This window comes from Suncus etruscus, chromosome 15 (genome assembly GCF_024139225.1).
Source record: "Suncus etruscus isolate mSunEtr1 chromosome 15, mSunEtr1.pri.cur, whole genome shotgun sequence".
NCBI lineage: Eukaryota > Metazoa > Chordata > Mammalia > Eulipotyphla > Soricidae > Suncus > Suncus etruscus.
The window spans coordinates 21,510,834-21,525,267 of record NC_064862.1 but is presented as its reverse complement, the minus strand read 5'-3'; the positions used below and the strand labels follow the sequence as shown (position 1 = coordinate 21,525,267).

Here is a 14,434-nt window from a genome sequence, read left to right as displayed (position 1 = left end):
CAGCCCCAGGTGAACATTTCTTACATCCCCTCTGAAGTCCAAAAATAATTAGTACATGAATGTCTCCCCAACCCCCAAATATTATGGACACAGGGCCAAAGCAATAACACAACGAGTAGAGCATTTGCCTAGCCAAAGCAATAACACAACGAGTAGAGCATTTGCCTAGCACACAGCCGACCTGGGTTCTATCCCCAAGCATCCCATATGGTCCCCCAAGCACCGCCAGGAATGACCCGAGTTCGGAGCCCGGAGAAATCCCTGAGCACCTCCAAAATAAAAATAAGTAATAAATAAAATAAAATAAAACCTAAAACCAAGCCTCAAAGAGCAACAATCACAAGAATAGGAACAAGTGAAACTTGTTCTCCACAATTCTCCACCAAGAATTCCTTGCCCAGAACTGACTGCTCTCAAGCTCTCTTTTTGGGAAGAGGATGTGAGACAGGCCAAGTCAATAAATAGCCAACAATGTCAGGGTTCTGGGATGAGCCCAGGGCCTGGCCCCCTTCATCCCACAGATGCCCTGAGGTTCCCAACCTGGGCACAGCCAAGATGGGCACAGCCAAGACGAGCACTCACCTGGAGGTAGATGGCTGCCTCTTGGTAACTCATCTCCCAGCTGTGTCCCACGGGACTTGACGGGGAGCTCTCGCCCCCTGAGCTCAGGCTGGGGGTCCCAGAGTTGAGGCCATCACAGGTGCCGCCATCTGTAGCGAGAGGAGGATCAACACTGAAGATAATGACAGTGGCATGAGTGGCTCTTCTGCATCCACCACCAGCTGTGGCCCATGGCTTAAGAGGTCTTCCCCCCACCCCCGCCCAATGTGACCAGCAAGTGTAGTGCTTGTTTGTTTATTTATTTATTTGGTTTGGGGTCACACCCGGAGGTGCTCAGGGGTTCCTCCTGGCTCTGCACTCAGAAATTGCTCCTGGCAGATTCAAGGGACCATATGGGATGCTGGGATTTGAACCACTGCCCATCCTGGGTCGGCTGTGTGCAAGGCAAATGCCCTACCACTGTGCTATCTCCCCAGCCCCCTGCAAAAGTGTTTTATAGCTCAAGAAATTTGGGGCTGGGGCTGGAGAGATAGCATGGAGGTAAGGCGTTTGCCTTTCATGCAGAAGGTCATCGGTTTGAATCCCGGCGTCCCATATGGTCCCCCATGCCTGCCAGGAGCAATTTCTGAGCATGGAGCCAGGAGTAACCCCTGAGCACTACTGGGTGTGACCCAAAAACCACAAAAAAAAAAAAAAAAAAGAAAGAAAGGAAAGAAATTTGGGGCTGGGCTGGAGAGATAGCATGGAGGCAAGGTGTTTGTCTTTCATGCAGAAGGTCATTGGTTCGAATCCTGGCATCACATATGGTCCCCCAAGCCTGCCAGGAGAGATTTCTGAGCGTGGAGCCAGGAGTAACCCCTGAGCGCTGCCGGGTGTGACCCCAAAAAACAAAAACAAACAAACAAAAAATAAATTTTGGGCTAAAGGGGCCTAACTAAGAACGCAAGAAAACAGAAGGATCGGGCCGGGCGGTGGCGCTAGAGGTAAGGTGCCTGCTTTGCCTGAGCTAGCTTTCCCCTGGCGTCCCATATGGTCCCCCAAGCAAGGAGCAACTTCTGAGCACATAGCCAGGAGTAACTCCAAGGAGCAACTTCTGAGCACATAGCCAGGAGTAACCCCTGAGTGTTACCGGGTGTGACCCAAAAACCAAAAAAAAAAAAAAAAAGAAAGAAAAGAAAAAGAAAACAAAAGGATCTCAAATCTCTCTTGACAGAAACAAACAGGAAGGACAAATCTTGATGACTTTTACAAGTGTCATTAACATGCCACTAAGTTTGCTGAAAAGTTGGGACGGTGGGTGCCGCCAGGATTGAGTTCAGGGGCTAGAGCATTGGCCTTTCAAACTTAAGGCCATGAGTCAGAAGCCTCAGGCACTGGCATGAGCTGGGCAGATATTGGAGGCTCTGCTGTCATCCCTGGCATTGGCAATTCGCAATTCACATACACAGCCAGGTGTATGAGTCCCCAAAGGCTCATCATGACAACAGCAGCAAGGGAGGAGAACAAGACGGTGAAACTGGATTCTCTCCTGCAACAGATTTACTTGCTGAAAGAGTCGTTTTGAGGTCTTGGCATAGTTGCAAATTCATTGTTTTTTTCTTGTCCTTATTTTTTTTTTTTTTTTGCTCGATTGTTCTTTGGGCTACGGTGCTCAGGGTTTACTACTGGTTCTACACTCAGGAATTCGTTTGGGGGGAGGCACCCGAGATGCCAGGTGGGCTTGGGGGGAGGCACTTGAGACGCCGAGGAGCCAACCCAGGTCAATGACATGCAAAGCAAGAGCCCACTCCACTAGCCTTTTACTCTGGACCTTTCTTCTGTCCTTCTCGTGGGCAGATTTTCCCCACAAGCAGCAAGAAGCTATTTTTAGAGAATTAACATGACCATGACCTCTATGCTTTCTTGATAAACTGACCCCATCACCATTAAGAAATAAATTTCTTTTAACGTTAGTAAAAGTTTCTTTGCTGTGAAACCTACTGGTTGTTCACATAACGACTCCAACTAGCTTTTCTTTCTATATGTGTGTGTCCTACAATGGTGGTTGGGGGCTGCTCCAGGCCTTTGGGCCTGGGGGACCTTTGGTACCAGAGACAGAACCTAGGTCTTTTGCATGCAAAGCCCACTCTCAGTCCACTGAGTCCATGATTTCCTTTGATAATTTATTATTTATCAAAAATATTTGATTACTGGGGCCGGAGAGATAGCATGGAGGTAAGGCGTTTGCCTTTAATGCAGAAGGTCATCGGTTCGAATCCCGGGGTCCCATATGGTCCCCCGTGCCTGCCAGGAGCAATTTCTGAGCCTGGAGCCAGGAGTAACCCCTGAGCACTGCCGGGTATGACCCAAAAACCACAAAAAAATTTTTTTGATTATTTATTGGGGTATATTTATAATAAATAAACATTATTTATTTATTGGAGCGATAATACAATGGGTAGGAATGTTTGCCTTGCACGTGGCTGACCCAGATTCGATTCCTGGCATCCCATATAGTCCCCCCAAGTCTGCCAGGAGTGATTCCTGAACAAAGAACACTGAGTGCTGCTGGGTATGGCCCAAAAACAAAACCAAAAAATTTATTAGTGTCTCTTTCTAGTCTTTCACTATTTTTTTCCAGCCCTCCCCAGTCTTTCACTTTTAACCTGTGGGTTGGTTTTTTGTTTATCTGTTTTTTTTTTTTAGGTCACACCCTCTGGCAGTGCTCAGGGGTTACTCCTGACTCTGCGCTCAGAAATCGCTCCTGTCAGGCTTGGGGGACCATATGGGATGCCGGGATTCGAACCACTGTCCATCCTGAATTGGCTGCATGCAAGGCAAATGCCCTACCTCTGTGCTATCTCCCTGGCCCTTTAACGTGTGTTTTGATCTTAAAACTGTTTTGGACTTATATCCTTGAATTCTCGGTGTTGCTGTTATGACTGAGGGGGCTTGCATGTAAACCAGCTGATGGTCACACACTTGGGGGGGGGCGTGGCTGGCATCCAAACCAGGCGATAGCATGCAAGGCAGGTGCTGCACTATTCAGCTGTTCCCAGGAACCTGTAAGCCTGCCACATCTGGTGGGGTCCAAGCTTAGGCCTTACTCCAGGCTCTGAGCTCAAGGATCACTCATGAGGGGACCTCCAGAAACTCTGGGATGCTGGGGATCAAACCCCCATCAGAGATGTGCAAAGCAAACAAAATCCTTCCTGCTGTATTATATTGCTCTGGCCCAGCAGTTCAGGCAATTATTGATATGCTCAGAATTAAGTCAATATTACCTATTTTATATCTGCCTTGTTCCCACCTCTCCCAATCTAAAATTACATGTTTGGGGATCAGGGGTCATGCTGGAGGAAAAGGGGGCAGTTGCCCCTCATATATTTTGGCCCATCAGGCCCAGCCAGGGTGTCTGCTAGGCCAGTGGGCTCCTTAGGGTCCTGGTCTCTGTTCCCCGAATTCCCTGCAGGATGGGAGATAAATGAACCCCTATGTCTGAGGATCTGTCAGGATAGAGGCAGGGACACTGCTCCCAGGCTGGGGTGCAGCCCCTTGCACGGGCCCCAGTTCATAACCAATGCCTAATGGCCTCCCAAACACCACTATCCCCTCACTCCACTAGCCCCCCCCCCACAAAAAAAAAGCAATTTAGGGGAAAACTTCAAAGAGACAGCAACACACTTCCCGTGGCCCCCAACTCTTCTCAGGTAGCAAGACCCGCTGGCAGCTGGGGCTCAGGTACAGCCAGACACACTACTCAGGGGAGGGTCTCTGGAGCCACTTTGGGGGTGACAGACTTTTGGGGGTGACAGTGGGCGCCTGGGCAGTGCAGCCTGGAGCCCAGAGGTGGGCACTGTGGCCGGTTCTTTAGATGTACTTACTTCCAGGGCCTTTTCAGCACAGGACAGGAGGCAGCGGGACAATCCAGCCTGGCTGGGTTGGGTCAGCTCCGCCCTGCTCTGCACAGCGGCCACTTCTCAAGCGGATGACAGGGCTAAGAAGTGCTAGCCAGGCTCTACGTCACGGCACTCGCTCTCTAGTCCCAGGACATGGCCAGGTCTCCACAGGAAGGACAGTGAAGGAACAGGGGCCCCATCAATGGGGAGAGAGGCACGGCAGCGGCCAAGTGTGTGAAAAGCCAGACCAGAAGCCAGTATTTGCCTTGCACGAGGCCAACATAGGATGCACCCCAGTTCGAATCTCAGCATCCTCAGGAGTTACTCCTAGCTCTATGCTCAGGAATCGCTCCTAGCAAGCTCGGGGGACCATATGGGGTGCCAGGATTCAAACCAGCGACCTTCTGCAGGCAAGGCAAACGCCTTACCTTCCTGCCATCTCTCCAGCCCCTCAGGAGCCATTTCTGAGTGCAGAGATAGGAGTGACATCTGAGCGCCACTGAGTGTGATCCCAAAACCAAAAAATAAAAAAATAAAAAGCCAGGCTAGGGCACCCTGCAGTTTGGGCAGTGCCCTGAGGGGGTATAGACCTGCCCAGAGAGGCCTAAGGTGGGGTGGAGGCTAGAGATGCTAGGCCCTGTGCATGTTGAGCACAAAACCTGGGGTTCACTGGCTCTGCTTTGGCAAGTCCCACCCCTGCCCCATCTTCCCTGGTGCTCCAGTCACTACCGCCCCTGTGCTATCACAGGTGGGAGTGGGATAGGAGGGAGGGCAGGGGGCAGGCACCCCTTAAAAGGCAGTTCTGCGGGTGGGCCAGGACTGTGCAGAGTCCACATAGGACCGCAGCTGAGGAAGGCTGTTTTGGTCAGGCCGCAGGAGATGGGGTGGCTTCGGTGTCGGGGCTGTCAGGGAGGGACGAAGGATGGCCCCACCTCAGCATTTCCGCCTTTCCAGGGAGGCCCGGAGCTGGAGCTGGTCCAGAGGGTAAAGAGCAGCCACTGGAGAGGGGGAGGATGGAGGCCATGGAGCAGATGATTCCTCCCGGCTCTGCTCTCGCAGGAGGAATGCTCCACTTGGGAACACTTCAAAGGGCCAAAAGAAGCCAACCGAGAAGGTTCTGGGCACCGCTGCCTCTCAGAGAAAGTCGCAGGAAGAAACATTCTGTTCTGCCCTGGGAGACGTCCCTTGAACAGTGTCTTTCGGGGCTCCAGATTTATGTGTGTCCCCACCCCGCCCCCTCCCCAGCCCCTTCCCTGGCTCCTCAGAGCCTGGCACTCGGCCCAGCCCAGGGAGGGCACAGAAAATGGTCGCAGCTCCAGCAGGAGGCAAGAGCAGGGACGCAAGTGACAGGCCCTGGAATAGCAACCACACATGGACCCAGAGCGGCTGAGCGAGCGCCAGAGGGTTCCCCACGCGAAGGAGGGAGCGACAGGCAGACCAGGGTGACCCGTTTGCACAGATGGTGACGCTTGCTCCACGCTGATGTCACGGGGCTGCGGAACAGCTGGCGGCTGCATGGGCCGCCTCGGAAACAGGCCCGGGGGGAATCCGGGGTTTCCGCCCGCCCGAGCACAGCCAGCAGCCGGCACAGTAAACAAAAACAGTTTCCATATGCCGACCATAAAAGCGGGGAGAGCAGGCGAGGAGAGCCGCTCTGCCACGCACCCCCTTGGAGAGCACAGGGAGGAAAACAGGGCCGGGTCCCACTGAGAGGCCCCCACCTCCTGGCCACCCCCTGTGGGTCACACACGCCCTGCTCCATCTGCTTCCAGCCACACCAGAACTCACAGCCCGTCCCTGCAGTTCTCCTTCCTTCCCCAAAGGGAGTCCCAGTGCCTCAGTTTCCTCCTCACACACTGGCAGGGGTGCATGGGAGCCTTCAGCAGTGAGAGCAGGTCTGCTCGCTGAGTGGCAGTCGCCTCTCTCTCTCTCCCCTCCTCTACAGGCTAAAGTGCAGAAGGGGACAGACAGGGACATAGCAGGGGACACTAAGAGAGAGTCTGAGGGCGGTGACAGGGGCCAGCTCTGCCGTGGCAAACAGAAAATTGGACCCGGTCAAGGAGAGAGACAGAGAGAAAGAAACTTTCCCTCCAGCTCAGGCCTCCTCGTCCTGGTGCCCGTGGGTGAGCTGGCCCTGGAGGCAGGCCCTGCAGTGTCCACGCAGCTGGTCTGGGGTCTACAATCGAAGAATGCGCACCAACCTCCAGGAAAGGAGAAGTGACTACAGAGCCTGTGAGCTGAACTGCACTGGCCTTGAGAGCCTGAAACCTGAGCTGCCAAAGGCAGGAGGAAAGAAGGGATGGTAGGGTCAGGGGGAGCTAGGTTGGGGGTTGGGCCCCCCCCGCCCCCCCCCCGCAGGGCTGGAGGGTAGAGAGCAGTGAAGGAGGAGGACAGGCAGGAGGAAAGGGGCAAGATAATGTTGGAGAAACCGGTTTTCACTCCATTCAGGGTGATTTTTCTTTGCTGGTGCTTGTCACTCATGGACTGGAAGGACCTCTGGATTGATCCCATAGTCTACCTGTCCTCTATTCTAGGGTGTGGTCTTTCTCTTCCCAATAAAGACCCAGAGTCTCAGGGCGGAGTGATAGCACAACGTAGGGAGTCTGCCTTGCATGTGGCTGACCTAGGACAGACACAGGTTCGGTCCCCAGCATCCCATAAGGTCCCCGAGCCTGCCAGGAGCAATTTCTGAGCACAGAGCCAGGAGTAACCCCTGAACACAGCCGGCTGTGACCCCAAAAACCAAAAAAAAGAAAAAAAGACCTCGGGTCTCAGGGAGAAACTGCGCCTCAGGAACCTCCACCAGGTTGGTTACATAGCCTTTGCCTCAGGTCACCTCAGCAGCAACAAGGGTGGCCATTCTTTTTATTTATTTATTTATTTATTTTGGTTTTGGGCCACACCCGGTTGTGTTCAGGGGTTATTCCTGGCTCTGCACTCAGAAGTCACTCTTGGCAGGCTCGGGGGACCATATGGGACGTCGGAAATCAAACCCAGGTCTGTCCTGGGTTGGCTGCATGCAAGGCAAATGCCCTACCGCTGTGCTATCTCTCTGGCCCCCAAGTGGCAATTCTGTCTCTGTTTCTGGTGTTGACTTGGTTTTCTGTCTTGGAGTCATGGGCAGCCCTGTCTGTACCACACACGGCACAGCAGCTGCACGCTCTGCAGCCACACACACACACACCACACATACATGTACACACCTGCACATGAGCATGGGGTCAAAAGGCATTTTCATCTCTTGTGATTTCTGCTTGGCTGGGCAGGGGGGACACTGTTCCCCAGCACCCTGAGCATTTGCCAGCAGCCCCTCCCCACCAGCCCATGAATTTGGCACACCCAGGCCAGGGTCTCCTCTCCAGCACTGGAGCAACAATGCCAGCAGGGCTCGGGGCATGTAGTAAGAACTATGATTCCCCGTAATGAGGCCATCAGCTATGTGCGAGCCACCAGGCCCACAAGAAGAGGGGACCCTGGAGAGTTGCCAAGTGGATGGGGCGCCTGTGGCGAATGCCGAGTAAGGGGAGTGAGGGCCAGAGCAGCTGTGTCTGGAGCAGCTCCGAGCCATCAGCAGGCGTGAGAGAGGGAATTTCAGCAAAGTCATGAGGAGAGGGAGGAAGACACGGGGGTCCCCTCTCAGACTCCCAGAGAACAATGCAGACCACAGAACCCCGAAAGTCCAGCATGTGTAAACGAATCTTGTCACCCCAGATGACTCTGGGGCTGGCTAAGGGGTGACAGGCATTGGGAAAACTGGGTTTCTATGGGGAGTAGGAGATTTTGCCATTATGCCAATTTATCAATGGTCCTGCCGGGGGTAGAAAAAACAATCCAGGACCAAAGAGATAGCACAGTAGGTGGAGCGTTTACCTTGTACAAGGCCAACCCGGGTTCAATCTCTGGCATCCCATATGGTCCCCAGAGCCTGCCAGGAGTGAGTTCGGAGTGCAGAGCCAAGAGTAACCCGAGTGCCGCTGGGTATGGGCCAAAAATCAAAAAAAAAAAAAAAAAAAAAAAAAAAAAGGCACAATCCCTACTTGGGTAAGACCTCTCCCCCAATACCACCCAGCACACCGGTCCCCAGCAGCGTTTGAGACATCAAAATAGCACAGCCAGGAGCTGGGGCCACAACACTCACCGGACCCCAAACAAGAACCCCGCCCCAGGCATTGAGCTGGGGAGGCCCCGACCTCACTTCCCCACTAGCCTAGTCCTGCAGGGAGTGTCCCCAAGAGAAAATGAAGCATCCATAAACAGGGAGGGTCCTTACAGGAGGATACATGCCTTACAAAAGCCAAGTGGGTCCTGGTGATAAGGCAAGGCCACCTTCTACGTGCAGCCCTCCAGCTGATTCCACATGCTCTCCTGGCTACTCACCCCTTCAGGGCGCCTCCCCTGAACCCTGTGTCATGCAGTTAAGGGGGGGATCGACTAGCCCCCGCACTAGGGCTAGGGAGCCTCTGCATGGACAGAGAGAACTGAGCAAGGAGGACATACACTGCTCTAATGGGGGAAAAAGAGAACAGGAACTTCAGCTACAAAGAAATCTGCAGGTGAGAGGTGGCTTGTGCAAGTGGTTCTGATGACTACCGAGGACGACTAGGAGATTCTGGGAGAAAAGAAACCCTTGGGGGTGGCAGGGCTGAGTTACCAGGCCTGACTCCTGCAGTACAGCAAAGGAACAGAGGCAAGAGTTCAAAGCAAAGGAATGGGGCCAGAGCGATAGCACAGCAGGGAGGATTTTTGCTTTGCACGTACGTACGTGACCCGGGTTCAATCCCCAGCATCCCAGAGTCCCCTGAGCACTGCCAGGAGTGATTCCTGAGCACAGAGTCAGGAGTAACTCCTGAGTACTGCCAGGTGTGACCCATAAACAAATACATAAAACAAAGTGCAGGGGCCAGAGGGAGCGACAGCGGTTGCCTTGCATGTGGCTGACCTGGGTTTGATCCCCGGCACACACACCCCCCATGCCTGCCAAAAGTCATTCCTGAACCCTGCTGAGTGTGGCCAAAAAAAAAAAAAAACAGATCAAAAAATAAAAAGGTACAACAGTTGGGAGTGGGGCGTGGGGCCCAGTAGCGAGCAGGGCAGTCAATGCCCACAGGCTCTCTCTCCTGCCATCTGAGAAGTGGGTCAGGCGCAGACCAAGGTGGCTGGCCTGTGGGTAAGGTTTCCTTCCTGAAACGGTCCCAGGCCAGGCTTGGGCACAAGGTGGCAGAGTTCTGTGAGCTCTGGCTTCTAGAGGTGACCCACCACCAGGAAAGAAACCAAGTCTGCCTTCTCGGCACTGACAGTTGCTTATCTGAAAAATGAGGATAAAGAGTCGCACTTGCGGGGAGGGGGGGGTGTTAATGCTGGGGATCAAGTGCCACCTGCTGACACATGCCCACACACCCACCTAAGCACAGACACTTCGTTGGGTGGCAGAGACAGTGACTTTGGGGGAGCGCTGCTGGCTTAAGGGGATAGAAGGGACACTGGCTCACAGCCACCGGGCCCACTTCCAGGCTGGGGAGCAGGGAGGTGGAGCCCAGAGCACATTTGGGGATGCCAGAAGCTGATCCACATGAGCATGATAGGACCAAGGCTGGGCTGGCCAAGACTTGGGGACCCGAGATGGAGAGTCTTGCCTGCTCCTCCCTGAATCGGCATCATCCATAAATCGAGTAAAGGCCTGAAGGGAGGCACTGCTGAGGGGTCCCAACCAAGTGTGTCACCCCGATATCACAACAGCAACAAGGGAAGGAAGCGGGGTTAAAAAAGACAAATATACATCAAAGCTGGACTCTACCATGTTCCCCCAGAGGGTGACCACACCACCAGGGCTTCTGCCACAACCAAGTCCCCAAATCAGGCTGGAAGAGCCATCAAGATGCCCTCAGACTGCACCCAGCTCAGCACCCCCCAGGGAGTGGTCGGGGGCAGGACTGGGCCTTAGAACCCCCAGAACAAGAGATTCTGCGGGAGTGGCCTTGGGCCTCCAGCTTGTGTACAGGAAAAGAGAAGAAAACTCTCTTTCTCTCTCCCCCCTCTCTCTTCTCTTTCCTCTCTCTCCTCTCTCTCTCTCTCCTCTCTCTCCTCTCTCTCTCTCTCTCTCTCTCTCTCTCTCTCTCTCTCTCTCTCTCTCTTCCTCCCTCCCTCCCTCCCTCCCCCCACACACATCCGACTGTGTGCTCAGGACTTATTCCACACCCAGTCGCACTTAGGGTTTACTCCTAGCTCTGCACTCAGGAATTACTCCCACAGGGTCAGGGGAACCATATGGAGTTCCAGGAATCGCACTCAGGGCAGCCACATGCAAGGCAAGGTCAGCCACTGAACTAAATAGCTCAGGCACCAGCATCTCTTTTCCTCTGTAACCTCAACCTCACACTTGGATATGGGGGTGATCTGTGGGCAGAAGTGCCAGGCCAGGTTGCCAGAAAAAAGTGGTTGGACTGAAGCTTCCTGGCAGGGCCCCTGTGATCCATGACTGGGTTGGGTGGGGCGGAAGCAAGCAGGAATGTTTGTCCATAGTTTGCTTGTTTGTCTGATTGTCTGATCTTTGGTTAGGATGAACCCAGCAAGTGTCTGCTATTCTGGTCCTCTCAAGGGTGTGGGGCTCAGCCCTGCCACCTCCCTAGCTGCTCCCTCCTAACCAGACCTGTTCCTGAGGTGTTTGACTTCAGAACCCCTCCCTCTGGCCCAGTCGATGGAGCCCCAGAATGTCTGGGTTCAGGAAGTGGGCAGAGCTTTGCCAGCACCAGGGAAGCCCAGAGTTGGACCCGGACTTTGAGGGTCCCTGCCCCTCAAAGACTCAAGTATGTTCTGGAAGCTTCCACCCACCTCCAGGTCTGGGGAAGGGGGGAGAAAAGGAAATCTCTTTTAGGGGCTGACTGGGGCCGACTGGCACCCCACCCCCTCCCTGAGGCAGAGCTAAAATAAAACAGAGAAGGCAGCTGGGATTTAATCTCTGCGGAGAGAGGAGACAAAAAAGAGGAGACAAAGGCAGTCTTCCTGGGAGTAGGAGCCCCAGAGGGAACAAATGGGGGCCTCGAGCAGAGGCAAGGCTACATGGGGGGAGACAAGTACAAAATAGACAGGGGTAAGGGTGTGGGGGAATCCCAGGCACACACCCTCTGGCATCCGGGCCAACATTCTTAGCTCCGGGACTTGAAATGGGGGGAGGAGGTGACCAGTGGCCTGCCCTGTCCTGACAGGGCCCCATTCTGGTCATACCCTCCCTGCTTTGGCACAAAGTGATCATGTTCAGAATCACAGAGGGGCCACCCTGAGGGCAGATCCCTGGGGTCCCTGGCCAAAGGCAGTATAGACACCTTTGGACCAGCACTCCAGCAACCCCCTGCCAGGCACGGGATGAGGGCAGGCCTGGCCCTGTGGAGAACACTCAGTCATGCCCACAGCCTTTACAACTCGAGCAGGAATTGGGAACAAACCCCAGGATCCAGGACCCAAAAACATGCCTTGGGAGAAAGAGATATGTGAAGAGGCAAAGCTAAAGATGAAAATTGGGGCCCGAGCAGCAGTGGTAGTTTGCCTTGCACTTGGCTGACCTAGGAAGGACCAGACCGTGATTTGATCCCCCCATGTCCCATATGGTCCCCCAATCCAGGAGCAATTTCTGAGCGCAGAGCCAGGAGTAACCCCTGAGCGTCACCAAGTATGGCCCAAAAACCAAAAACCAAAATAAAAGTTAAAGATGAAAAAGAAAGGGTCAGAGAGATAGCACAGAGATAGCTGCCTTGCATGCAGCCAACCTGACCCAGGTTTGATTTCTGAGTGGAGAGCCAGGATTGACCCGAGTGCCGCCTGGTATGGCCCCAAAACCAAAATCAAATCAAATCAAATAAATAAAATAAATTTTGGGCCAGAGAGATAGCATGGAGGTAAGGCGTTTGCCTTGCATGCAGAAGGTCAGTGGTTCGAATCCCAGCATCCCATATGGTCCCCCAACCCTGCCAGGAGCGATTTCTGAGCGTAGAGCCAGGAGTAACCCCAGAGCACTGCCGGGTGTGACCCCCCCCCAAAAAAGTAAAAAAAAAAAAATATATATATATATATATATTTTTTTTTTTTTTTTTTTTTTGGTTTTTGGGCCACACCCGGCGGTGCTCAGGGGTCACTCCTGGCTGTCTGCTCAGAAATAGCTCCTGGCAGGCCTGGAGAGATAGCACAGCGGTGTTTGCCTTGCAAGCAGCCGATCCAGGACCGAAGGTGGTTGGTTCGAATCCCGGTGTCCCATATGGTCCCTCGTGCCTGCCAGGAGCTATTTCTGAGCACACAGCCAGGAGTAACCCCTGAGCAATGCCGGTGTGGCCCAAAAACCAGAAAAAGAAAAAAAAAAAGAAAGAAATAGCTCCTGGCAGGCACGGGGGACCATCTGGGACACCAGGATTCGAACCAACCACCTTAGGTCCTGGATCGGCTGCTTGCAAGGCAAACACCACTGTGCTATCTCTCCAGGCCCAAAAAATAAAAAAATTAATTAATATAAAAAAATATAAAGATAAGGATGAAGAGGGAAACCCACTTTCCTTCGAAAACTACAACTCAAAATTCTAAGTCACGGTCCCTGCTCTTTCCATTGAGCATCACTTCTGCAGGGGACACACCACACTGGATCAGGGATCCCACTGTCAGTCAGACTTGGGGTGACATGCGGCTTCCTGGCCCTTCTTGGCTGCCTAATACGTCTGAGGAATCCTGAGGACCAGCATTTCCTCAGCAGCTGCCCAGGCCTGTAGAAAAAGCCAGGAGGAGGGTTGTCCAGGTCCTGAAGGGACAAGGCAGACCTCTAGACCTTCACCAAGACAGCACTGGCACCACGGGCTCAACTCAAACCAATGAGAACAGAACAGAGAGTCCTTCCAGAAGCTTAAGAAGTAAGGTTGTGATGGGGTTCCCAGAGCACAATGGTGGGCCCAGGGCCTCCAGGCCCAAAGTCCCCTTCTGATTCCTCGAAGGCAAGAAGAAAGGAGGTGCCCAGGGCCCCCTTCTAGGTCCCCAACTACAGCACAGGCTGTTCTGGCTCATGAAACTCACTCGTGTGGCGTGCTTTCCCTCCCTCTCTCACAGCAAACCCAAATCCAGGCCTCCCTCCGGCGACAGGGACGTGCAGGCAGCAGGCACGCCAGCCCGCACCCAGCTGCCACTGCTGGCAGGCGACGCGGAGGTTTCCTGCCCACCGAGGCAAGAGATGGCACTTTGTGAGTGGGGGGACCCGCAACGGCAGACAGGGCGCCCTAAAGGCGAGGCGGAGGCCAAGGAAGCCCGAGGCTGGGGTGCCAGCGCTGAGGCCGGAGTCCAGTGGGCCGATGCTCTGCTCATTTTCACCGGGAAACATGGCCCCAGGAAAGCGAGGGAGTGACTCTGAGGGCCAGGAAAGCGAGGGAGTGACTCTGAGGGCGTCAGATGCTTGCGCTCCGGGAGGCTGCTGAGAGCTTGAGCTGCCAGGCTCCACAGCTGCCAGGCCCACCCCCTGCCGTGCCAGAAATGGGCAGATTGGATGCAGATCTTGGCCTGGCTTCAGGACCCCCATGGCTCAGTGCACTGGGAGAACTCTCCCATGAGGCCAGCCAAGCACCTTCCTTGGTCTGCACATGTGACAGCTCAGTCACCCCCACACACAGTGCCCCAAGCACCCTTTGAGGGTACATTCTCGGGACCCAGGACCCCACGTCCCCGGGCAGAGGGAGAGACTGGCGCTGCTCAGCTCTTGCTCAGCCCACGATGCCACAGGCCCTGCGTGCAAGTCATGGCTTCCGCTTGGGGTCCAGGAAATGCCTTAGGGCCCCAGACAACAGTTATGAGTGTGGGGGTCACCTCCCACGGTACATGAGGCTGGGACATTGTGGGCCGGGGTTAGAAATGAGCAGTCAAGCAGGAAGGGGTGGAGCACGCCAGGTCCTGTGGGTGGGCAGGTATGAGGGTTGGTGGTGGGGGTGCCTGGGCCTTGGGCTAGGGGAAATTACCCAGTCAGATTTGCATTCGAG

General features: G+C 54.2%; 1 protein-coding gene across 1 annotated transcript in view; it reads right to left on the bottom strand.

Annotated features, from left to right (window-relative positions):
• Positions 1 to 14,434, bottom strand: part of TPCN1 (two pore segment channel 1) — a 38,549-nt gene that overhangs the window by 17,414 nt on the left and 6,701 nt on the right. Inside the window, exon 3 of the mRNA XM_049788781.1 lies at positions 583 to 710. Within this exon, the coding sequence (XP_049644738.1) occupies positions 583 to 710 (128 nt within the window). The remainder of the gene's footprint in view (positions 1 to 582; positions 711 to 14,434) is intronic.